Source organism: Hippocampus zosterae, chromosome 2, assembly GCF_025434085.1.
Source record: "Hippocampus zosterae strain Florida chromosome 2, ASM2543408v3, whole genome shotgun sequence".
Classification (NCBI taxonomy): domain Eukaryota; kingdom Metazoa; phylum Chordata; class Actinopteri; order Syngnathiformes; family Syngnathidae; genus Hippocampus; species Hippocampus zosterae.
Genome location: NC_067452.1, coordinates 25,942,818 through 25,968,091, shown reverse-complemented (window position 1 = coordinate 25,968,091; position 25,274 = coordinate 25,942,818). Strand labels below are relative to the sequence as shown.

The 25,274-nt window shown below is 44.4% G+C and overlaps 1 protein-coding gene across 3 annotated transcripts; it reads right to left on the bottom strand.

Moving 5' to 3' along the window:
- Positions 1-90: 90 nt before the first annotated feature.
- On the bottom strand, positions 91-25,274 carry LOC127595891 (plakophilin-4-like). 3 transcript variants are annotated; one of them, XM_052057841.1, is made up of 23 exons: positions 25,133-25,274; positions 24,863-24,956; positions 23,975-24,160; positions 19,630-19,742; positions 18,014-18,048; positions 17,652-17,762; positions 14,983-15,137; positions 12,918-13,371; positions 10,906-11,076; positions 10,339-10,540; positions 9,180-9,312; positions 7,766-7,979; positions 6,250-6,433; positions 5,988-6,105; positions 4,963-5,157; positions 4,618-4,791; positions 4,269-4,419; positions 3,850-4,042; positions 3,620-3,704; positions 2,216-2,333; positions 2,004-2,135; positions 1,611-1,684; positions 91-1,178 (listed from the first exon to the last, which is right to left on the bottom strand). In XM_052057841.1, exons 2-23 carry the CDS (start codon positions 24,920-24,922, stop codon positions 927-929), a joined length of 3,510 nt encoding a protein of 1,169 aa, XP_051913801.1. In that variant the 5' UTR covers positions 24,923-24,956; positions 25,133-25,274; the 3' UTR covers positions 91-926. The 3 variants fall into 3 exon arrangements, with proteins under 3 accessions (XP_051913801.1, XP_051913800.1, XP_051913802.1); XM_052057840.1 differs by lacking the exon at positions 25,133-25,274 and having other exon boundaries at positions 24,863-25,126; XM_052057842.1 differs by lacking the exon at positions 25,133-25,274 and having other exon boundaries at positions 17,658-17,762; positions 24,863-25,126.

Genomic DNA, 25,274 nt, shown 5'->3' with positions numbered 1-25,274 from the left:
GTGTAAAGACCTCTTACAAATGAAAGTCACCATCGTGTGTTTTTACTGTAGCATCGTAGCTACTCACTCAGTATAAAGCAAATAAATGCATAATTTCCAAGTTTTTATTATGTTATTTTGCCACATCTTTTTTCACTACTAATATACAGTATTTCCATGTGTAACATTTCACATAATCTTCAGTGGTTTTGGACGAAAGAGATGGTTTTGTTAGCAGGTCTGAGGTAAATCATAAATAATTCATAAATAATATACAAATCTTTCTCACAGAGTCACATGTAAAGTTTTACAGATTGAATACAACAATTCAACATGACGGTTCCAACGTTGTATTTGTACAGATAGATAGTTGTCCACATACTTGAAGATATATTACTGCAGTTTTGCCCAACAGACATGAAAGCGATGCATTCTCTCCTTCTCTCCTCGTGGGTGAGTTCTTTCTCTTCAAATCTGGGGCACAAAACCTTGAAATAGATTTGGGATGACATTGATCAAGTTTGTTGTTGTCCTCGTCGCACGATACAGCCGAATCCCCTCTCAAATTCTAAATGTTCGTTGCGGGTCACCCCACCTTCCACTCTGACAAGGCTGACATTATGAAACCATCAGACTGCACATTGTTACCACAGAAAAAAAGGTGGCATTAGACATACACAAAGTCAGGCTGGACTTTCTAAAAGCACTTTCCACTGAGCTCTTTGGACCCTAACGAGGAATTCAGCGAAATTAGCTTTTTGGACATTGGTCACTCACTGACCCCTTACTTCGAACGCTCACCAGCATGAGACAGGAGCAAAATGCTGCCATTTTGGTTCACATTTTAGGACTCGTCTGAAGAACGTGTGGTTTAACATTTGCTGATATTTCCAGCTCTGCCCTCTCAGCAGTCTTATGCGCCCTTCGCTTTTCACGGGCAAACATTTTTACACCCAGGAATCGGGGGACCCGCTGAACTTGTTGGCCCTGTTTGAAGGCCTCCGTGTGGTGGAGTAGAAGTCCACATAGTTGGTGTTGGTTTTGAACTGGAGCGGCTGGCCGCCGTAAGCATCGGGAGAGGACGGGGTCAGGTGGACCGCGTCGTCCTCGTACTGCTCCACTCCGTAATCTTGCGGCGACGACAGGTACAGTCTGTTGTAGTTCTTCCTGTCCGGTTCATCGTAGAAGGGCTCTGGGTGCTGGGGAAGCAAGCAAGTCGTCAGTTTGATCGAGACGGCCGTAAATCAGAACAGAAGAAGAACACAAGAATCAGCACTTGGCAAACCGGGCATGGAAAAATCTCACTCTCAGGAAAAGACATAACATGAAGAGATAAAAGAGAAAACAGGACAGATGTGTTGCCCAATGAGAGAACAATGGGCACACAACAGCAACCATATCAACAACCGTCCCACGATGACAATGAAATGATTGGTGTCACTGCTTGGTTTACGATCGTCCCGACCGACAAGCTGTAAAAGTTCTGAGCAGATAGACGGCACAAGAAGGCACACTCGTTTTCTACCGTCCTGTTTTTCATTTCATTGTTTTACATCCATATATTGGTCACACCTGTAAACGAAAGACCCTGTCTGTAACCTTTTAATAAGAATTGTTTACTTTTCTCTTACCTGGGCCCTTCTGAGCTCGTCTCCAGACTGTGAGCTGTACGTGCCAATGAAATATGCGGTTTTCTTCTCAGACCCTGAATAATCACAAACACAAATTTGAAACCACCTCCTGTGAAACCGTGTGCTTCACAATAAGGGATACAAACGAGAATCAAGAAAACACAGGTTGAACTATTGAATACGAACCCTTTTCAACAGACCTTTCATAATGTTTGCAAACAAAAAGCTACACGACCCCATCATAATGAAAAGATATACACAGTGGGGTTAAACAATGCGCTCCAGGATGTTGGTCGACCGCCAAACAATTTTTACATTCCAGGGTCACATTGCCGCCGTCTATTACGCAACTTCAAAAATAGACTACCGAAAGGATTCCAAATTGATGCAAACCTGTAAACTGATGTTTGTGTAAACTGTTATCCCCGTAGTACGTGTCGAGTTGCATAGACGATTGCGCTCTCGGGTAGTTTGAGCTGTGCCTCCTGATCCCCAGCATGGCTGGTGAGGATGTCGCGCTCCCACCTGAGGTAGAATAGAAGACTGCAAATGATATTGTGCTCTTTGAAATGAAGTGATTGTCTTCAGAGAGACGGTTGTCTCACCACATTGGATGACGGGCGAAACGTGAATGGGGCTGGTGGGGAGCGCCGGCTGCGAGCGGTAGCGGTCTCGCTCCAAAGTGGAGACCGGTGTGACGAAGTGAGTGTAGTTCCATCCGTCCTGCATACAGGGGCCACACCCAAAAACTCAAGCAATCACGTTGTGTCCCTTTTCTGATGACAAGCAAGTTGACGCATTACTTGGGTTGAGTCAGTCACAAGTTATTCAATCTTGCGTGAAGGTTAGGTTAAATGGTTGACACCAGTGGGTGTCAAACCAATGGCCCGCGGGTCGAAACCGGCCCCTGATGAGGTTCGATCAGGCCCGCAGGATGATTTAAAAGTGAAAAAAAATGCATAAAAGACACGGAATGAATATTTTAATAAGGTGCAATTCGTGTTTTGATCAGAGAAGAAGACAACAGATGCTTCATACCTCACTGAGACAGACCCAACACAGCAGACACTATCAGGACATGTGAATACTTTAATCTTTACATATTTAATAGCACTCTCCTTAGTTTGTAAGGTGTAGGCAGGGATGAAATTGAGATTTTATATGGGCATGTGTAAATGGTTTAAAAATTCCTTTCTTTATATTGCACATTTGTCTAAGGAAATCTAAGGTGCTTCAGGAAATGTTTTGTAAAAGATATGTTACATTTTCCGAATGTTCTTGTGCTTCTTTAGACCAACACAAAGGAAAGACATATTATTTTGGTTATTTATAGCACAGTATGGTATAATTTTAACGGTGCGGCCCACTTGACATCTACTGAGGCCATATATGGCCCACAATGTGAAATGAGTTTGACACACCTGGTTTACACTAACCCTAATTGATATATTTATGCATTTTTTTAAAGTGTGGCGGATTGATCTGTTGTTTTATTTATTCCGAAGGACTCAAGAACTCTTTTCTTCTTTGGAAAATGGTGAATTATACATTAAATAACTGCTATCTGGTCACTGAACACCAAAATGTATGTTTATTCAAATATTCAACGCTTTAATCCTAATTTAGGATTAGGGCCAAATTTAACCCTTTGGGATTTAGGGGCAGTTGAGTAGCAGACTTTATAGGGACCAAATTTTACCCCGTGGTTTCTCCAGGGTTAAAGTAATAACCTTCACATTCCACACTGCTAGGGGACAGTGCTGCTTCGATGATGAGGAGAGAGAGTAATGTGGCTAGGAGAGAGTTCAGCTGTGATGAATGTGAGGAGAGCAGTTGCTAAATAAGTCTTGAGTTGAAATACAAGTGGAGGGTTTATTCAAGTTAACAGATCAATATACTGCGTAACGCTCTCTTTATCCAATAAATGAGAAACCAGAAGGAAATGGGGACGTCTCATCAGCACCTTATGTCAATTTATGCCACATTTGTTTTCCGCTTTAGCCCCTGACCTGTTTGTAGAGACTCCTCAGCTCTCTGTACTGCCACAGTGTGTTCAACACTTGAGCAGCTGCCTTCATAACCTTCATGGAGTACCTGCAACAGCACACACACACACACACACACACACATCTACTTGTTTATTTTTTTTTTTTGGGAGGCGGGAAGGATTCTTGTTGTTGTTGTTTTTTTTTCTTTTAATCTCATAGCGGCATCCGAACACTCTGCTGCTGCATCGCACCCTTTTCCTCGTCCTTTGCTGATATCCACCAGCTTCTCGATGCCGCCGCTGTCGGCCAGAGCTTTGGCGTTTTCCATGTTGCGGCTGGTGACCTCGTGCAGGGTGCAGCAGACGGACGCCACCGTGTCATCTGACAGCACTGATGGATTTCCGCCAGGCAGCCGATTGATCAGATCCCGCATGGCGTACTTTCCTGTAAAAGTCAGTTTTTTTTTCTCGAGCATATACCTACAGTAACTGATTACTTTGTAGCTGCTCCTGCATAACAAAACCCGCGCCAGCTACCCTTTGAGTTTAAAACCATACAGCTAAGGACATGTCGGATAATAACAGGCTGCACAGCGAGAGCTGTACTGAGTTCAGAACGATCAAGAATCTGAAAATAGATTCAAACAAATCCAACTTTGCTTTGCATGTACCTATAAGCTCCTTATTGCGTCCGTCCAGCGCCATGTTGCGGAGGGCGGTCGCGACAGAACAGACCACGCGATCGTTGTCCATCCTCAGAAGCTCCACCAGGATGGGCAAACCTTTCTCCTTGCGCACTGCTGCTCGGATGTAGGCCGAGAACTGAACGTACGCAGCAAGATCAAGGGAATGTATCACACGCTTTTTCTTGCTCCAATGGTGCTTTCACAATCCATACTGACATTGCACTTTTTTTTTTCTGACGAGTGCGCTGTATGTGTAAAATCAATCAATCAAAATGTAGAACAGCTACTGAATGTGAATAATGACAAGGCGAGCCATATTATAGTAATTGGGGACCTTCCAGTTTCCCGCAGACAGATTTTGCAGTGAGCCGGCAGCCCCCTCCAGTGTGGCAGCATTCGAGCTCTCGGCCAGCAAGTTGAGGTACGGCTTGACCACCGTTGGATGCCACAGCAGCTCGGCACCCCTCAGAGTCTGAGAAAAGCCCGGAATGGGCCCGATGCCGTCCCACTGCGCAGAGCAGACGCACAACAAGGTACTGTCTCTTAATGTCATTCAATCAGTAAAAGAAAAATAACATTTGAACAATGTGAGGAAATGATTACAAACGCACTTGTGACAATCTTTGATCACTTTTTGATTTTTATTTTTTTTACAAACTTGGTTATTTTATCACTTTACTTTTTCATCTGGCCAGTCGGTCCTCTTCCTAAAGCGCCTCCTCTTGCCCCAGCAGATGTAGTCTAAATCCTTGGTCGTGGAAGAGAATCCCAAGAGGGTGTCCAGCTCCTGGTTGCCGAGGAGACGAGAGGACGGCATCTCCACCTCCAGCCGGTAGGAGAGGTTCCTCAGTGTGCACGCGCTGTTCTCCACAATCTGAGTTAAATAAAAAGATGAAAACGTTTGTGAACAGTTAGTGCCAGTCTACTCCAACATGGCAGAAAAGCGATTGACAACCGCTTATCTGAACTAAAACCATCACAAAAGCTTATTTTGTTTGGGTTTGTGTGGCCAGACATACCCCAAAAGATCGAGTTTTTTTAATTTGCTTGATTTGCCTGATAAATAAACAAATAAATATTTAAAAAATTAAACCAATGCAGTCTGTTGGTGTGGACGATATACAGTATTGAGTGGATGTCGTACATAGGTGAACTTCTAGAGAAGAGCACCATACTGAAACACCGGGCGCCTGCTGCGAGTAAACAACAGGGCACTCTCATTTTCAGCATCAAATATATGCAACTGTGCCATTAATCTGAACAACCAAAAAACTTCGCTCATTAGACAGGCCCACAATAATAATGGTCACAATGTGAATTTCCCGCACCCAAAAAAAAGCGTACTCATTATTGTGTTTTCCGTCTCCTTTCCAAGCACTTTACCTCCTGTAACATCTTCTTTTTCACGAACACTTCACACATTTAAACTGTGGCGGTAGCAAAATGACAAAATCAACTCAAATCATAGGACAGATGGTTTTTACTTATTGTGCCGCCTGGGAGAGTACATCACGGTGAAGCCGGATTAGTTCAAGTCTTTCTTTTCTCACATTTGGACATTTTGAGCTTCCCATGGAGTAAATAAAACTGGGCTTGCGTGTGTGTGTGTGTGTGTGTGTGCGTGTGTGTGTGTGTGTGTGCGTGTGTGTGTGTGCGCGTGTGTGTGCATGTGTGTGTGTGCGTGTGTGTGCATGTTTGCATCACCTTGCTGTCATAGTCAGAGGTATTGATGCAGGCTTTCAGGATGTGAAGCAGTGAGTCTACCAGACCCTCACAGCAACGCAGCTGACCCCTCGCCTCCTCCCCTGCCGAGCTCAAGTTCCTGAAACACACACACACACACACACACACACACACACACCACTTTTATTGTGTCATACTTTAAATAATAATAAAAATAATAACAATAATAAATGTGTGTGTGTGTGTGTCCATGCGTGTGCATGTGCGTGGGTGTGCGTATCACCTCATACAGCCAGTGGTGTTTCGCAGCAGTAGGGAGGATTGGAACTTGATCTTGTGTTGTTCACGGTGTGACAGGCTACTCCAGCCTGAGTGGGGGATGACCACCGTGTTGGTCAGTGTGGTCAGGGCGTCACGAATGATGGTCATCTTCACTGCGTCGCAGGAGGAAAGGTTCCATAGCACCCCTGTTCAAGTCAATTCAATTATATTGATAGAGCACCGATTCACAACACTGCATCCCAACCCAAACCCTGGTGTGATCAGATTGTGGCCACTACCCATGAGAGACTTTCTCCGTGATCTAAAGACACGCTGAAGAATTGTTCCTGTTTTGAAATAGCGCTGAGAATCTCTTGGAGAGTCAGAGCCATCTGGGGGTATTAAACAGGATGTGTGGCGTGCCTGCCGAGCTGTCACTAGCATCCTATTTCAGCAGCACATTATCTTGCATTTATCCTGATATGCACTCAGTCAAAACACAGCGGGCACTCTCGCCACCCACAAAACAGCTGATACACACATTGGAGCACTTCCAGTCTGATTACAGAGTCGTCTTCCTAAAAAGTGGATCCTCTTGTGTGCAGAAAGAAAGGGTAAGGCATATTATTACGCAGATTTTTTACAGAGTAATCCTAGAATCTCGACAGAGAAGTAGGATTGCCAGATGGATTCGAAAAAAATGACATTTATATTTACATTCATAGAAATAGTGTGAAAGATCATGAGATTGGCCACACCTCAGAAGACAACCCCCCCCCCCCCACGCCCAGGTAATAGTTAAAACCTACAGAAAGTGAAAGAAGCTTAAAAAAAATCTTGTCATACCCCCTCCATCTTCTGAACTGTGAGTATAAACTAGTCAAATCAAGCCAAAGACACAAGGTATCGCTATGCAAATATGGGGTGTCACAAAAGGCAATATGCTGTACGCTTCCTTTTGCAGTTTCATTTCAGGCATCACTTGTACAAAAGTAAAAGAACATTAGCATTTGGCAACTTAGGTTTTGCCATTTTTGTAAGCACATTATTCCCTAGGTTGACAAGCTTCACTGTATGTTTGTCACACTATACCAACGTGGAATCTAATTTACGCTGTGCGCAACAAGATCCTTATATAAAGAATCTGTTCTGAGGGCCTGCTATTCTACCACATCTGATGAATTTGCCCAAAGCCAGGGAAAGTCCATCTGGAAGTCAGCAAAAGTTCGATTCAGCGGATAATTCCAAGTCGGAAAGCTTTCCTCGTATTGAATTCAGGTTGTTCAAAGGTTTCAAGTGGAAGATCATGATGCTCAGCTACCCGAAGTCGGTATGGTGTTGTGTGTTTGGTGACAGAGGAATGATATTTTTAGAAAAAGTGCACAGCCAAAGCTGTTAAATGCTAGTCGCCTCACATCGGTCCAAATAAAGGGAAATGAAACATCCATAAGGAAATGCAGAATAACCTTTCAGTTGTAGGCACTCATTCTTTCCGCAGTCAATTTTTAAATGTTGTGATGATAAAGCCATTGACATACCGGTCACCAGCTCACGGACTTCATTGTCTGTTGTCTTCCTGAGGAGGCGCAACAGTGCAGGCACACCACCGCAGTTCCTCAGTGCCACCTTGTTGTTGTCTGTGGCTTTCCCATACACAAGGTTCCTCAAAGCACCACAGGCGCTTTTCTGCACTTCAGCTGCCTTGTTGTCCAGCAGATCCACCAAGTGCTGGATCCCTCCTAGGTGACACACCTGTGGAAAGACCACCGACCAATGAAGATGTGGATAGCGTGCACCCTTTGATGAAGTGGGTCGTCGCATAAAAGAGGTGGGAAGAGATCACATGTGCAAGTCAGAAGTGTCAAGTCTTACCCTTTAGGTTTCAAGCAAATCTGTTCTATGGTGGAGATAAAAGTTTGCTTATGTTGTTACTCTTGCAAAGCTTGCAAATTGCCATTCATGTTTCAGAACCCCCCGCCCCTCCTCCTCAGAAACAAATGGTACACTGTCTTGTCAAATATAAACAGGTAAGACATATCAAGTCATGTGGCTCAAGTCAAGTCTCATGAAGACGAAGGAAAGTTGAAATTTCTCCTGAGTTTTACCCGAGCAAGTCATAACTTTGGTGACTTAAGTCTGATTTAAGTCAAGTTGTGAGCTTCAACTCCTCCACTTTTGAAAGACACTAAATAAAATCTGTCGGAAGGCGTACCTCGGATCAAGCAGACTAACCAATACAGATGCAAAATTCCAAAGGAAAATGTCTCAAAACTCTCCCTCCCTTGTGGTTTCTTTCTGACTTTCGGGTTGAGTGAACGCTGGCGCGTTTTGGCTGCCGCTGCTCAACCCGTATTGTTTTGTGTTTTTTGTTATTGTAACGTGTCCTTGGGTGTCTTGAAAGGCGCTTATAAATAAAATGTATTATTATTATTATTATTATTCAATCATCTGTGTAAACATCTCTGTACCTACGAAATGTGCTGCATTCTCAGATTGCAACCAAGGACACATCAGGCATCGTCGTACAACAAACCAAACCAAATGGAGTGTCCCACCGCACAAGGCTATCGGGCTGCAGTTATTTATTGCACAAGAATGTGATTAAAGGGAAGCGCATCAGAGCTTAGAAACGTTTGGCACCAATGTTTTCTAAATTTCAGTTGGAGCAGATGGTGCTTTGGCTCAGTTAGGATGCCGGCATTTCACGAAAGTAAAAAGCTGAAGCAGAGAATGTACTTTTGGAATGACAGATCAGCATGTCATAATGCACGTGCCATTCCATCTGCATGTTTTAACTTTTAAATTTTACTTCTGAACTTTTTTTTTCCGCAGAAAAAATGCAACAACTTTGATGTTCTTCAACTTTGTATTTATCATGCTAAGAACAATGTAGCTAAATGGGATCCAATAGCGTGTGAAATCTGAATGTGAAATCGGCCCCTCGACACTCACCTCAACTTTGATCCCGTTGTCTCCAAAACATAAGTGCTGCAAATAAGCGGCGGCATTGGCCTGCACGGACGGGAAATGGTGCTGCAGCATGTGGATGACCTCTGGCAGCTCGGGGTCTCGCCACGCAAACTCCCTTTGGCAAGCAAACAAAAAGCAAAAGGATAATTGAGTTCCTCCTCACCGTCATTCCACACCTTTCAAATTAAGTCGGTTGATTAATATGTTGGCACCATGACTGATGAGTTTAATTCGTTCTCTAATTATGCTCAGAACTAATCAAATTTTATTGTAATCATACAGGTCACAAGTGCAATGCAACAAAATTCATTTTACAGTTTCGAACCGCCCAAGGAACGTTAACAAAGTGACACCTAACAGGGGGAGGACAGGAACGGCGCCCTGACTCCTTAGATGAGAACAAAAAGGAGGAGGCTGGGGGGAGGGCACCTTCCAAAATATACTCCAAGAGGTGGGGAGGAAAGCAGGGTGATGAGGGAGGGGGTGCACGGTGTGGGACTTGGAAGAAAAACCTTGGAGTAGAAAATGTATGGAGTGTGAGTCTTGTTGTCTCTGCCATCTGATGGCTGATTGCCAAGGAGATGACCTCATAGAGTTCTGATACGGGAGCAAAGGAGATAAGGGCCCGACTTCTTTTCTGCAAAACATTCGGGAGATAATCCTCGCAAGGCCAGCACCAATGAAGTCAACTATTTTGGTTGAGGCCGATTCAAAATTTTCAAACAAAACATCACAGAAGTCAACAAGCCGGGGGGATTAGATCGGGAAAGAGCGGGGGAAAAGGTGTCCGCCTTCATTGAGAGTCAGAAGAAGAAAACCTTCTATAGGTCATTCATCCCGAACAGGATTTGAACCCCAGTCGCAATGTCCTAAATGAGCAGCGGTTTGCGCTAAGCCATCCAGCCACCACTCGTAGAAACGTCATATTAAATTTACTTCAACTTCACTTCACAAGCTGGCAAAATGGCAACCAGCTTCAGCTCTTCAGCTCGCCCAAATCAAATCGTCGACCCTGTCTGCTGGGTCAAAATAATAAACCCAACCAATCTGCTCAATATCCAGCTATCCAACAAGTGGCAAACGACCGAGCATTTTTTCAGTGTGTAATAAAACCTGTAAAAAATCTATTTTTCATGTGCACCTGGGGTCTTTGTGGATGCTCTCAATGGATGGCGTGCGAGTGACCATCCGCTCCACCAGCTCCGCGTGCTGATGGGAGTAGACCGGCTCGCCGGGGACCCTGAAGGAGTCCACATACACAGCCCCATTGTTTAGCCCGTAGCTGCTTCTTTGGTATGGCAGAGTGCTGCAATGGCTTGCGGTCCGGCGGAGGGTCCCGACACCTGGAGAAAAAAAAAATCACACGAAGACACCTCTATATATATATATATATATGTATATATTTCTAAAAACAAAGTCAGACAAAAACACATCAGCTGACTTAGTTGTTTAAACAAGCATGTGGCAAAAGAGAAGCGTCGTCCTTCAGATTATATGGACAATAATTGAGGTCTGATTTTTGGGACAAAGCCTCTTGTGTCTGTAAACCGGAATTACCCTCATCAGTCTATTGTGGGGAAAAATATCTCCTCACATAAGAATATAAACCAGTTTTCAAATTTCCTCAATGGGGAGAAAAATATCGAAATCTAAACACATCAGCCGCCAACCAGCATTTTAAAGGTGGAGTTTGGTAATGCTGCAGTACCTGCGCCTGTCCCGTAGAGACAGCCCTGCAGTTCTTGGGAGGGGCTGTGATACAAGGGGCTGTGGAAGGTGTGGTCATCGAAAACTGGTGTCATATGAGAATCTGGAGATAATGCTGCCCTCAACTCCGGGTCAATATGGCCTGGTTGGCTGGCATAGGAGCTATGAAGGCCTGCGGATTCACACACAAGGACAATACTTGTTAACCACACATATAAGCAACACATCATACAAACAGTGTTGGCCCAAAGTCCTCGCTCAGTAGATGAATTCCCAGAAGGCTTCTCAGGACCAAATGAGCCCAACTGTTGCTGCGCTTGTTCCCTTTTGTCTTGCAGTCTGATGGAGGCATCTTTTTAGATTAGTTAGTTGTTCAGTGGACCGGTTTGACACAAAACAATTCATTCTTTGCAGTTTCATTTCGACGGACGACATACACTTCTGTCCAAAACATATTGGAAGGGAAAGGCCAATTCCTGAATTGTTGCTGTCGGTTGAAAACATTTAGGGTTGACATCAAAAGATGAATATGAGACAAGCGATCAACATATACATTTTCATTTCTAAATATTTACATCAGGACCAGAGACAAAAATTATGAGATGGCACATCTTGTTTGCGCACGCCTGTTTTTCATGTGAGCAGAAGTATTGGGAGAAGTGACAGTTGTGTTTCGTTACCCAAGTCATGTGTCTGATGTCAATGAATGAAAAAAAAAATTGGAACTTGATCTTGTGCTATTGCTATTATTTGCTTCTGTGAAAAGCAGCAATCGAGGTTTGCCTCAAGACGTTGGATTTCAGCTAAAATTGGACTTGTCCGCTAGCAGGCTAGTACAAGCTATGGCCATCGAGGTCTGCACAGAAGATGTATACTCAACCACTTCGCTTGCTATTGTTGAGACATTTTTTTGTGCATAATTATCTTGGAAACCCGAAAGAATCATTGATCTTTTTCTCTCCTGGCATTGTTATCACACCCAAGAGCGCACCATATTAAGAGCACCCGAGCGCGTTATGCAACCAAATGCAAACAGTCGAATCCTATCCAGCCAAGATGGTGAGCGAAAAAAATATATGATTTAGATGTGCAAGCAACCTATGTACATTTGGAGGGTTAGTGTAGGTTTATTTCTTTTCTGTAATACTTCATGTTACTGTACTGAATACTACATGTTCGCCAGAAAATTTGTGAAAATACTGTTTTTGGCCAACTCCCCACCTTTTTTGCTTAATCTATTGTGCGAGTACTGAGCAATGACATTTTAAGTATGTGCAGCCATCCATTGCTCATTTCCTATCAGTAATCTGGGATTATGGCGAATGTCACAGACAACTGGGAATATGGACTTCACGTGACGTGTTAGGCCACTGAGAAAACCACTCAGCTGGAGGACAAGAGGCATTTAATTGTAGTTCACTGCCTCTCAAACATACACACTCAAGTATATCTTTCCACTCTTTTCACATGGTCAAGCACAACAAATGCGTACAAAGAGTGCAAGAGTGCAACTGGGAGCTACACTGCGAGAAAGAAGAAGAAAGAGTGCTTCGGTTGAAAACCAAGTATAAAGCAGATGCCGATGGCCGTCTAAAGCCTTTGGCTGCGGCCGGATGATAATCAGCTGATGGCTTTGTGATAGAGACCTCGCTATGTGGGTCAGTGGGAGAGGCTTAGTTATGTGACCAAAAGTAAATGGGTGTTGTGGCAGCATCTGCATTACCACAACAACAGCACAATCTCAAACAACAGTAGGTGTATGCTTAAAAAGGACAACTTTTGCCGTCATCGTAAACCGATTGTATTTGCATTAAAACGCCTTCTGGCGCTCTGGAATAATTTATAGGTGCAAATTTGGCTTGAGAGGGAGAGTGAGTGGAGAATAGAGAAAGAAAACAGAATAGAGGGGTTGTGCCAAGAGAGAACCATGGGCACAACAACAGCTGTGAATGATACTATGTGTCATCAAGTTTAGATTTTGTGGCATAAGAATATTTTTCAAACGTGACTGACCTATGAGGCTGTCAGGGCGGGGCAGCGCACTCCTCTGGTACAGGCCATATGGGTCCGCTCCATAGGCCAATGATTGGCTCTGTCTGGGCAGTGTGGAGCCGTAATGTTGGGGTACCGCCGTCATCCCAGAGCGCAATGGTGACCCCAGTAAACCCCTCCCCTCGATGAGAGAGAGTGTGGAGCCCAGATGTCCACCGCCACCAGCTCCTCTGCCGCCGAGGGCCGGTGTGCCTTCGCCTGGGGAGGAGGGTGATGGGCAGGAGGGTGGCATGCTAGTTCCGGGGAAGACCGTTGCCAGCGGTTTAGGCTCTGAGAGGATGGGTGAGTCATAGGTGCTGCCCTGGGATGTTCGCAATGATATGCGAGACGGTGAGACTGTGCCAGCAGTGGCACAGCCGGGAGACTGGCTCCTAGAAGGAAGGGATGCCATCCGTCGCAGCATTCGACCAGATGGCTGCGAGGAGAAAGAGAAAAGACACGGTTCTGATTTTCCCACTGCATTCCCCCCTGGTTTTCATTTTTATGTCTTCTGCCAGATAAAATCACTTATCAATTTTTGTACAAGGGAACACGATCAGATGCAAACTGTCCATTGTCCGATTATTTGTGTTGAGATGATAGCAAAAATTTGGTGGTGGAAAACTTCACATTATCCAGCCACCATTAATTCATATTGCCTTCCCTGCAGTGGAAGTAGAATATATGGACAGTATGGACATAGAGAGGGTGACCTCCTACAAGTACCTTGGTGTTCTTCTGAACGACAAACTGGACTGGTCTACAAACACGGACACCCTGATTAGGAAAGGACAGAGCCGACTCTTCCTACTCAGGAAACTGAGGTCTTTTGGGGTTCAGGGGTCACTCCTTAAGACGTTCTATAACTCGGTGGTGGCCTCGGCCATCCATTATGGCATTGTCTGCTGGTCAGGCAGCATCTCAGCCCGGGACAGAAAGAGACTGGAGCGACTGGTCAGGAAGGCCAGTTCTGTCCTGGGTTGCTCCCTTGACACTCTGGAGGAGGTGGGCAACAGAAGGATGCTAACTAAGCTAAAAGCTATGATGGCCAGTCCCTCCCACCCCCTCCAGCCCGCCCTGACAGCACTTGGTTGCTCCTTCAGCCAGAGACTGTTACACCCGCGCTGCAAGAAGGAGAGATACCGACGCTCGTTCCTACCGACTGCTGTCAGGCTGATGAATAAAAAATAACAATCATAATAATAGGGCGGCCCGGTAGTCCAGTGGTTAGCACGTCGGCTTCACAGTGCAGAGGTACCGGGTTCGATTCCAGCTGCGACCTCCCTGTGTGGAGTTTGCATGTTCTCCCCGGGCCTGCGTGGGTTTTCTCCGGGTGCTCTGGTTTCCTCCCACATTCCAAAAACATGCGTGGCAGGCTGATTGAACACTCTAAATTGTCCCTAGTTGTGAGTGTGAGTGGCGGCTCGGAAGATGAATGAATGAATGAATAATAATAATAATTAAATGATGTGAAGGAAAATTGTAAATAGTACTGCGATTTATCCATTTGTGTTCATATTGTATTTAATTGAAAGATGTTTGTTGTTTTCTTTTCTCTGTCTCCTTTCTTCTTTCTACATACATTCTTGCTGCTGGAGGCTGTAAATTTCCCCAGTGTGGGACGAATAAAGGATATCTTATCTTATCTTATATCAGTTTCCGTTGGCAGTACAACCAAAGAAGAACAGCAACAAGGAGGGTTAAACATTGAGTACGATCATGTTTTATGTGCATTTGGGGGTTATGTTGAGAGCAACTCTTATTACTCTGTGGTTTTATACAGTACAATGCTGAAGAGAACAATTTTTATGAGCAGAAAACCTGCAAAAAATAAATGTCTTTTTTTTTTGTGGCGCTTGAACCGATTAATCACATCCCAATTAATTTCAATGGAAAATATGATTTGAGATACTAATATTTTAGATACAAACTTGGTCATGAAGCAAATGACACATTATGCCTGTTGGTGCAGCCAAAAATGGCCATGAACAAATTGCTTAGGCAGAAAAATAAAACAGGGCCTAGATACCAGTCAAACTTAACCTACCTGGCCGGACGCTTGACCCTCAGCTCTAGGGCTTCTCGAAACAGAAGCACGGGGCTCGGAACGTACAACGTTCTGGTTGCTGTAGTAACTGACGTTGCTGTCCTGATAGCCGCTGTCTGAATAGGAGGTCAGGTGAGCTGAGTGGCCGCCCGAGCCTGCGAGGAGACCAGGAAACATTGTTCAGATACCATCAGCCAGCAGTCAGTGTGTTTTAGTCATTAGCATTTTACCTCACTTGGCTTTCAACTTGCAAAAAGGAGCTCTGAATGGAAAGACGCAATAGGGACATCTGCATTAAGGCTTGATGCTTCTACCGTAACAGTGTGCACTGTGCACACAGCTTCATGGCTGGCCTACTTTCTACTGAAGCATAAGGAGGAGTAAGCTTGCGGGGGATGTTTTTATTTCCAGACGGAGGAAGGAGTAAAATGAGAGCAAATGTGCAATCAAAGCTGAACTCAGATGTTGTATGATTAGTTATCAATTTATGAGAGTCCCGTGATGCTGAAATTTGATGAAAGAATTGAAAAATGCGTTTGATCTCTTTTTATAGGCCGTTCAAAGGTTCTCCCAAAACGTACAACCGGAGGTCTTCAAACACGAGATGTTGACTGTTGCTGCTGTTTTGCCCGAGTCCTCAAAGAACCGTTGGTATTCTCTTGTCAGATTCTGATTCTTATCGATCCATTTCGCTTTCCTTGTCCCTTGCTTGCTCCTTCCTTCAACTTCTCCTTCTATGGTGATCTGTTCTAAAGAATCTGGAGGTCACTCTCAGCATATGTGTGGAAAGACTTGACCGAACACAAAATCATTTTTATGTGGGCTTTATTTCCGACTGAACATAGAAATGCACAGCAATAGGGGTGTTCACACGGCAACATTTGCTCCGGTGCTGCGCCGGGGCTTCCCCAGTAGAGCGTTCACATGTGCAAAGTTACACCGGTGTAGCCCCTGAAAACAGCTTAAACCGGAGCAAATTAAACCCTGCTCAGGGAGGTGGTTTAAAAATTTGCTCCAGAACAAATGCTCAGTTGCGGGTGGAGTAGCCTCGCTACGCATGAGAAGAGTTGATTACGTACGGCTAGAATGCGTTGCTTTCGTGCTCTGTTGTACTTCCGTCATCTTTCCTTTTGTAGGAGACTGGACTGTCTTGGAGTTGTTTGTGTAGTTTGTTCCTCTGTTGTGTGTTCACAACCCCTCCCCCACCCCCACCCCTCCCCCATAGAATTTATTTTGTGATTTCCTCTCTTGATTTTCTGCGTGTCATTGAAGCCATCGTTGATTTACGTTTTCAGGGGCGATCATTGAACGCCACTCGAGCAGAGGGCACGGAGACCGAGAAGGAGAAGGGCATGCCTGTACAGTAGTTGCTTGAGTTGAGTATGTTTTAAAAAGAACCAACACGACAGCTCTTTGTTTTCTATCGTTTTGCACCGCTGCAGAAACTGCCGTGTGAACGCAAGTGGGGCTGCGCGTGGGCTCACTGGCTTTGTACGTGTGAACGCTCCACAAAATTTGCTCCGGTGTAAGATACATCGCAACAAAATACATCGGTGCAGCACCGGAGCAAATGTGTGCCATATGAACACCCCTATTATTCTAAAAGATTAAAGAAAAGGATCTAACGGGTCAAAGAAAAGTATAAAATAAAAGACAACAGCAGTGGGTTGTCGACACTTTGCAGCGTGTTGGGTGCACACGAGACACGCGGAAAAACACAAATAATCTCCGCTGCTGTACAGCTGTTCACACAACCTGCCAGCGGCAGCATTCAAATTCCCAAACCACAATATCGTAGTCTGAATATCGCCCAGGTTACATTGACGATTACGGACGATCACGGGTATTATCAAGTTGGAAAAAGTGGTATGCACAGCTCAGAGACTATCTCCCTTTTCAGGTATGTCATCCTCCCTTTCACTTCCTGATCTGACTCTCTTTCGCGCTACGTGTTCCCATGGGATTTTATCCCGCGCTACTCTTAAAGTGACAGTGCTACATTTGTTAAACAAGGCAGCATTCACTAAACTCCAAGTCCAAGTATGGTTCACTTGGTTACATATGTATCCAGGTCTTCCTCTTCTTCAGCTGTGCAAGTAGAGTATTTGTCTCTGTTACACATCAAATCAAAGCATTGCTCTTCTTGTCCTTCCAACACACCTGCAGCATCTGGCAGTGCCATTCCCACAACTCAGAGGCCTCTTTCAAAGTCCATCTTCCCCTTGACTCTGCCAATCTGGCATGAATCTCTGGTAGATAGTTTGCATCCATTCTAACCACAGAGCAAATTCTACTAAGATGGGTCCATCGCATCGAGGCACCTTTCTAAGCATTTTTAGAATTCAAACAACTTTTTGGGTCATCTCCCGTCGGTTGGTAAAGAAAGTTCCGAAGCAAAATCCAGAATCCGAGGCCATTGTTCTTTGCTTCTATGCACCATTACTGTTCATGAATTTCTGTATATCCCCAAATTGCTTCGAAAACTCTGCCTCATTCCTATTTTTGAACATGCAATCAAAGTGGTCTCATCCCACATTGCTCACTACAATGCGTACAGATCTGGTGTCTTTTGTCTGTCTGGTGATGACACATCACACTAACTAACTAATTTGGCATTCCTCTTTCAGTGTTTTACCCCGAGCGTGACCGTGTGTGAACAAGCGACAGACCCTCACTGTCATGCAGGGATGCGCGGTCCGCTTCAGGGGGGTACAGTCCCTCCTCTGCCTCCATGCGACGACCTTGACATGCCGATGCCACCATGCCCTGCGAGTCTCCTCCTGCAAAAGCATGCAATAATTTGGAGTAAAAAATAAAAAAAAACCTTTTGACATCTACATTTCATGGTTGTGCGGTTTGACTGCAGGCGAGAAATGGATGTGCTGCAGGAAGTTGCCTTAACAGTAAAAAAGTTGTGTGACAGAATTATCTAAAAAAATACAGAAATACATAAATACAGAGCGTAGCAGATTCTATCTTTTGTGGAAAAAGACTGTGATAAGTCTGTAACATGGAAAGAGAGAATTCATACCCGCAGATCTCCAAGCAAATGACTTCTCTGACGAGCTTGAGCAAAGAGAGAGAAAGTCGTCAGTGTGTATCAAAGCGTATTTTGAATCTGTTCACCCCAAAAAATATAATTGTGTGCTCCGATGCACTGAAACCTCCAAGGTCAAAGGCCTGTATGTGATTAACCAAACCCGATAAAGTCACATTAAACCCCAGAGTTGAAACCATCATCATCCATGATGTCACATGTCTTCATTCAAGAACTTCCTGGACTGTAATTTAAACCTGTTAAAATCAATGTGTGTTTGCATTTCTTTTTAATTTTATGATGTAACCACAGAATGGTACCTCAAGAGTGTGAATTGGGATTTTCCAAAGTCAATTTACATGTCTGCCCTAACTGCCCTTATTACGTGCCTTCTATAGGTAATGGAATACAATATACCGGTACTTTGTTGTAGTACGTCGGTAGAATTTGCACCTAAACTTTAATTTGTTATTCATATTTCTGGCAAATGTCACTTTTACGCTCTATATTTCCCAAATTAAACGTGTATACTTTTACTTCGATACAGTTCCCATGACTGGTTATAGCAACAAAAAAATCTGAAGAAAATTTTCACTCAAGCATTGTGTGAACCGAAGAGCACAAAGTGAAAGAATAGTCTTGCCTGTCCAGAGCGAGGCAGGAAATTGTCCAACGCACACACAATAGAATCATCTGAATTAGATACTTTTTTCAAGAAGTATGGCCTTCTTAAAAAATGTATCTAGATCCATATGATTATATTTCGTGCAACCGCTTGACAAAATATAATAATTTGAATAAGCGCACTACTTTTTTCAATGTGGATATTACTGTTTATTGCGATTGTAATGGCAGATACATTCAAACTTTTGTTCATTCTTTCATTCATTTTCCGATCCGCTTACCCTCATTAGGGTCGCGGGGGGGTGCTGGAGCCTATCCGAGCTGTCTTCGGGCAGAAGGAGGGGGACACCCTGAACCATTTGCCAGCCAATCGCAGCGCTCGCAGAGATGAACAACCATCCGCACCCACACTCACACTTAGGGACAATTTTGAGTGTTCAATCAGCCTACCATGCATGGTTTTGGAATATGGGAGGAAACCAGAGTAACCGGAGAAAACCCACACAAGCCCGGGGAGTAGATGCAAACTCCGCACAGGGAGGCCGGAGATAAAATTGAACCTCTGCACTGTGAGGTCGACGCGCTAACCACTGGACTACCGCGTTTAAAACATTTACTCAAATAACATTCTTCATGATGACTGGAACTTCAAGCTAAGTTATTTTCTGTTTCAATACTTAGAGCCAAGCATCCCTTTAGCTATTTTACACAGGACTGCAAAATGATCTGGCTTTGTCTTTATACAAAGCAACTCCCCTCAAAAGCACAGGCAGTCATTTCTCTGAGCAAATTCAGAGGTTATCTTCTTTTTACAATGCTCTTATGATAGTGACAGTTTGACCCTGCAACTAATTCTTTATTTGTCCACTATTTCATAAAAGCAGGGTGGGACTAAATTTAAACAAAGCAGAATTCCAGAATAGATTTCGTTAAGAATTAGAGGTTCCGGTGGACCTGATGCACCTTGCGGAAAAATAAGTACTTACCTGCTGCTGTCTGCCACCGGTGACTCAGCTCCCAGCATGCACCTCTCCAGCTGGCTCGCCACAATCTGACGCTCCTCCTCCAACTCCCGCGTCAGCCTCTCAAACTGCAGCTCCTGTGGGCACACATCGGCAGCTGTGACAGCGTCCCTTGCATTGTGAGCATCCTTCTTCGGACTCACTTGAGGCTTCTTATTTCTTCAACCCGTAGAGACAGTTCTTTTTTTTAATGCACACAGTTTGTTTGTACTTTCTATTCACTTGTCATTCTGCTCTGAAATTGCTATTGCATGCATGACACCATACACAAAATAAAAACCTTTACACATGCATACAAAGGAGAAAAAATTGTCAATGTGCCCCACTGTGGTGGTTTGGGGGTTCGGTGCCATATGATCAAGGGCAACTGCGGGTTGCTCAGCAGCAACCCCCCCCCCCCCCAAAAAATAAAATAAAATCTGTACCAAATGACATACCGGTATTTTGTTGTCGTGAGCAGAATTCAAGCATTCTAGGCTTGATTCCCATATGGACTAAACTACCACAATAATGAAATAAGTCTCAGACCTATCAAATAAACCTTTCTGTAATTTGAGTAACTGATGAGCGAGAGCGCACTTTAAAAAAAAGATTCTGGAGGTTCACGCGATAATTCTGTAAGTACCTGATGTCCACACACTCAAAAGTACAAAAAGAGAATTAAATACGGCTTCCATCTCAGGATAAAAGCACCGTTGTATTTAGGTCAGATGCTCATGTGATAGATGTGACCATTGTCATGTCCCTTTTGAATGGCAGCCGGTGGCAAGTTAGTGCAGGGCTGCGTGACTTTTCTAAAACACCAATCACTCATTTGTGAATAAAATCAACTGGTATTTCCGATCAATAGAGTATTTCATTATCCAATGGTTGTGTTGTTTTGGTCTTTTTGGAGGGGGAAAAAACCCACCTTCCTCAGTCACTGAAACTACAGCTTTTATATTTTAGCTTATGTGTCCTCTTCATTGTCGTTGTAATGAAACATCACTTCTGCTTTTATGTATTTCTTTGAAGGTCTCATTTGTCTACATTTTATTTTGTTCACGCTTTCCACTTGCCCGAGGACGGCTGGGATAGGTTCCAGCACGCACCGCAACCCTCGTGAGGATAAGCAGATTAGAAAATGGATGGATGGATGGATCTTCTACTTAAGTACAGCGTGAGTACTTTTGCCACTTTTTGTCTGCTCAGCACAGTGAATTTTGCTTGACCCTTTGCCCGCACTTTTCAAAGATGAAAGGAAATCACCCCTGAGGTATTGAGCCCACTCTTGTTTTTTCGGCCCTTAAGCCTGGACACAGTAGCCATTTGTATTCTTTGCATGCTCCTGTTCATCATACACATCCGGTAATGGGAGAAATCACAAAAGGAAAAGCAGCTGCATCGCCCACGTTCACCTTGATGGAGAATAATGCAACGCATCCTGCTTTTTGCTTTGTAATCCCTCTACTCTGTCTGCCCACAAACACGACCCGGTGATGCACTCAAACACTTTTGATTTCCAAACGCCCACTTTCCAATGGAAAGCAACAGGTACGCCTCTCTGAACGTGGTCAAAAGGCACGCTGAGAGCTGGTAGAAGTCAGCCACGTAAATGGATGTGCCTGGCGGAGGTTGGGGACTCAAGTCAGATGACGCAAGATTTTCATGTCACGGAGAACAAATTAGCCAGCGAAGTTACGCATCCAATTATACTGCATTTCACCAACAGATAACAAAGGAGTGTGTACATTTTGTGAGGACCGCGTCACACTTGTCCTCAAATCACTACACTGGCTTCCAGTGAGTCAAAGAATACATTTTTAAATCTTACTGATGCTCAATAAATCTCTAAATGGTCTTGGACCTGAATACATACAGAGTGTCCTATGAAACACTCAGATCGTCTGTGTGTTTTGCCCGTTTGCACACCTTTTCATTGATCTCAACTGATGCTTGGTTTCAACCATTTTAGGTGATTGCATTTGCATTTTTTTTGCTGTGTCTTTATAATATTTTGTATCTCTCTCTGTAATGTTTGGAATGTAATTGTGACTTTAAGTCAGCAGGAAGCTGTCATTTGCAGTGGGACGTCAGACCCGATCATCCGGCTCAGGTCAAGCAAGGTCAAGGATCTGTTTTCTGATGTCACCCTGGTCTTGATCTATTGAACCCCCTCAAGAGGTTTTGCTTAGCGTGCATGTTGTTGTTGTTTTTGTTTGTTTTTTGAAGCACCATGGATCTTATTTTCACATTGTGACCGTGCATGGATCTCCTCAGATCTGGCCAACATCTGCTTGCTGATGTTGCCTATCCAATAACCCTGCTGTGTATTTACTTCACAGCAAAGATGACTGGTTTTAGTTTATCTGAGCAGAGTGCAGTATTGACTTCTCAGAGAATCGTGATGACATTCTGGCCTTGATTTACCTCCCTGACCGGGATGGCTGCCTGTAGTTCAAAAGGAGTGATAATAACCAAAGCAATAGCCGCAAAGTTTGGGTGCTTGGAGGCACTAAAAATACATCTTTGATGCATTAGTCAAGCCAAAAATGTTATCCCAAACAGAAATAGTTTCGAGTCAACATCGCACCTAAACTTTGATCATCTGACAGCCTTCTGTTAAGGAGTGATAGTTGATCAGGCTCATCCCTGCTAGATTTTGACACATCATCAGGCTTAAGCAAAACGGATAGAAACTAATTCAACTAAGTTTAGGAGCAGATAGCTACACGCTTTGAGCTGGTGTAAATAAAAGCACTGCGTAAACAGTCTTATGTGTTGATACGCTCCGAAGCACCGATCGGCTGCCATTAAATGAACCCAAAAAAATCAACCTTGTAAACCGTGCCTAAATCAAGCGGTACCTACAAGTCAGTTCACAACAGAAGTTATGTCAAGGTAGCAAAGAGCAAGTCAAGACCCAAGCTCTTTATGTATTCCTTTTTTCTCTGTTGGTTTGGCTCTTTTCTTGAAACAGAAACAACATGGACAAATCCCCAAATCATCTTGCAATTTTTCACAATAGAACGTCACTTCTCATTGAGTATCAAATCGCAAATGTCTTGTACATTTCAAGTGTGTCAGTGCATCTTTGCAAACGGTTAAGTACAAGTAGACTACAGTTAGCGCAGTGAGCCCACCTTCAGCACATTTTGCAAATAAAGACATCTTGCTAAGCTAAGCTTATCAGTTGATGCTCATTCTAATGGGTGTGCTCTCCAAAACGTGTCGGCATGTCCTCATTGGGTAAGTCATCATATGCACGATAGTCCGTTCAGTTATGTTTTCATGCTGGTCTTCCTGGTGTCACCAGTATGCGCAAAACAGCAGTTGTGGCGACAAAAGTCAAACAAAACGGATACATTTTGAACAGTCAAAACTTCGATCAATGTGCAACCCGCTCCACCAACTGAGCCACGGGCACCCAGCAAGATTACCATGCCGTTGCCCTGCTGTTGGTGGTGACTAAGACGAGCTGTCCAGCTATCACCATCTGGTTGGACCTCAGCAACTTGTTGGTTGTGCTGGGCGGCTTCGGCTCAGTGCGGAGCGCATGTGGCCCTGTGACTGAAAGTTAGGCTGTTCGAGGGGGAATGACCATTGAAATCAGAAAGAAATGTCGTTTTGACAAACGGGTAAGCTATTTTGAGAGAGATGCGAGCCTTTGCAAGTAATACAGGTTCTTTTTGGCAAATGCATGAAGTGAATGCAAATAAGCCAAAGCAACACAGCACAGAACTGTAAGGCTGTTTGGACAATTGACCTTTGAGTTTTAAGAAGGCCATCTCTGTTTCAAGAAATTCAAACCAATGGAGGAAAACTGTCAGGAAAATCAACTGCACCACACATGAGCAAGCACTGGGCAACAGAGGCAAAGGAAAAGTCCCTCTCAGGAAGAACCCTCCAACGGAACCCAGGCTCTGTGGGGGGGCCATCTCATTCATCCCAGCCGGGTTGGATTGAGATGGAGAGAGTGAGAGAGCCGAGAGTAGACAGAGAGAGAAAACAGGAGAGAGGCATTGAGCGACCGGTGGAGGGATAAGAGTACAATGGGCATAACAACAGATATAACAATAACAGTCCCATAATGACAACATGTATTCATATAAAACACCGAACCTCCTCAGAGTATACAATGTTTTTTTTAAATCAAAATATGGAATACAAATCAACAGAACCTAAAAACATGTAAAGGATTTGCTTAGTAAATTTCAACTGGCTCCTTCAGTGAGATGAAGACAATGATGCAGGCAGGTAGCGCGGATGTGCATAGACACACGGTGAGAGAGTCAAACCCACAGCGAGGGTGCATATGTTGCCATCCTACCTGTTCTTTGACAGAAGCCAGCAGGTTGGTGGTGGTGTTGCAGGAGCCTCCAATGTTTGACGGTTTGCCATGGCCGCTCGGTCCGTCCCTGACCGCCATTGGCCCTTCTCCTTGCGAATCCACTTCCTCCATCTCTGCTACTTCGAGGCTCTCGAGTCCAGGGTTGGGCTGCTGGTGAGGTGGCGTCTGTGAGACCAAAAAAACTCTGTCGTCTTTGTATTGACACAGGGTAGGCAGCTCCTTATGATTGATCGACTGTCATAATCCTGCTGGGATTCATTTGGACCGCTTCAAAAAAAAATGTGGTGACTGACTGCTGAACCTCATGAAATGTACATTACATTCGTGCAGGTTTAGATTACCATTGGCTCATGATCACACACAGCTCTGGGGTGAAATAAAATCAAATTACTGCAAAATGATCACTTCATGCAAACAAATGCCCTGCCAACAAATCTTCCATGAGATGCAAATAAACTGAAGTGGGGTTTTTTTGTTGCTAAATATGTACATGATTGTGACACATACCGCAAGCTGCATTAATATCAGGTTCTCTAATTGTATTTAATTGTTTGATCTAGCAATGGTCGTTTCTATTTTACCCTCGGTGTAAATGGGAGGCATGACATCTACACATCACCTATGCAATGAATGCATGTGCATTACAGTGCACGCACACCGCACAGAGGGCATTTTGTTTCGCGAGCCGTCCTCCGGCAAAGCAAGGACGAGGTCGCCACCGACTCGCCGGACCCGACGCGAGAAAGGCAGCTGCAGTGAAACGGAGCCTCCCTGCATGCCTCCTCCCTCCCCGGTCCGACCCGCGCTCCTTTGCACACGCACACGCCGAGGAGTCTGCTTGGCAAAGCGGCCGTCGGTGAGACTCACCGGCCAGATGTTGCTGTTGGAAGCAGGCCACACCTGGCACGCTCCGTCCACTTTAAGCATCCATCCTCCTTGTCATCTTCATCCGTGACAGCAGCTACATTTCCACAAAAAAAAACCCCAAAACGGCACAAATAAATAAACAAAAGAATTATCCACACGGACCCACCCTGTAATTAATTGTGCCTTAGTGTACGTTTCAAATAGAGCGTGACACTGCGCGCGCGTGCATGCACGGGTTTTAATCATGAATAATGCTGAATGCACTTCAACCTCTGGTGGCGTCCGCGCGGAAATCTGCCGCCCGCCCACCAACCGCCGAGCCAGTGTTACCGATCAACGCCGTGACGTCACCATGCGGCGTTGGATTGTTTTCTGATCCGGCGGTCGATCGAGAATCGATTCGTCCCTGCAG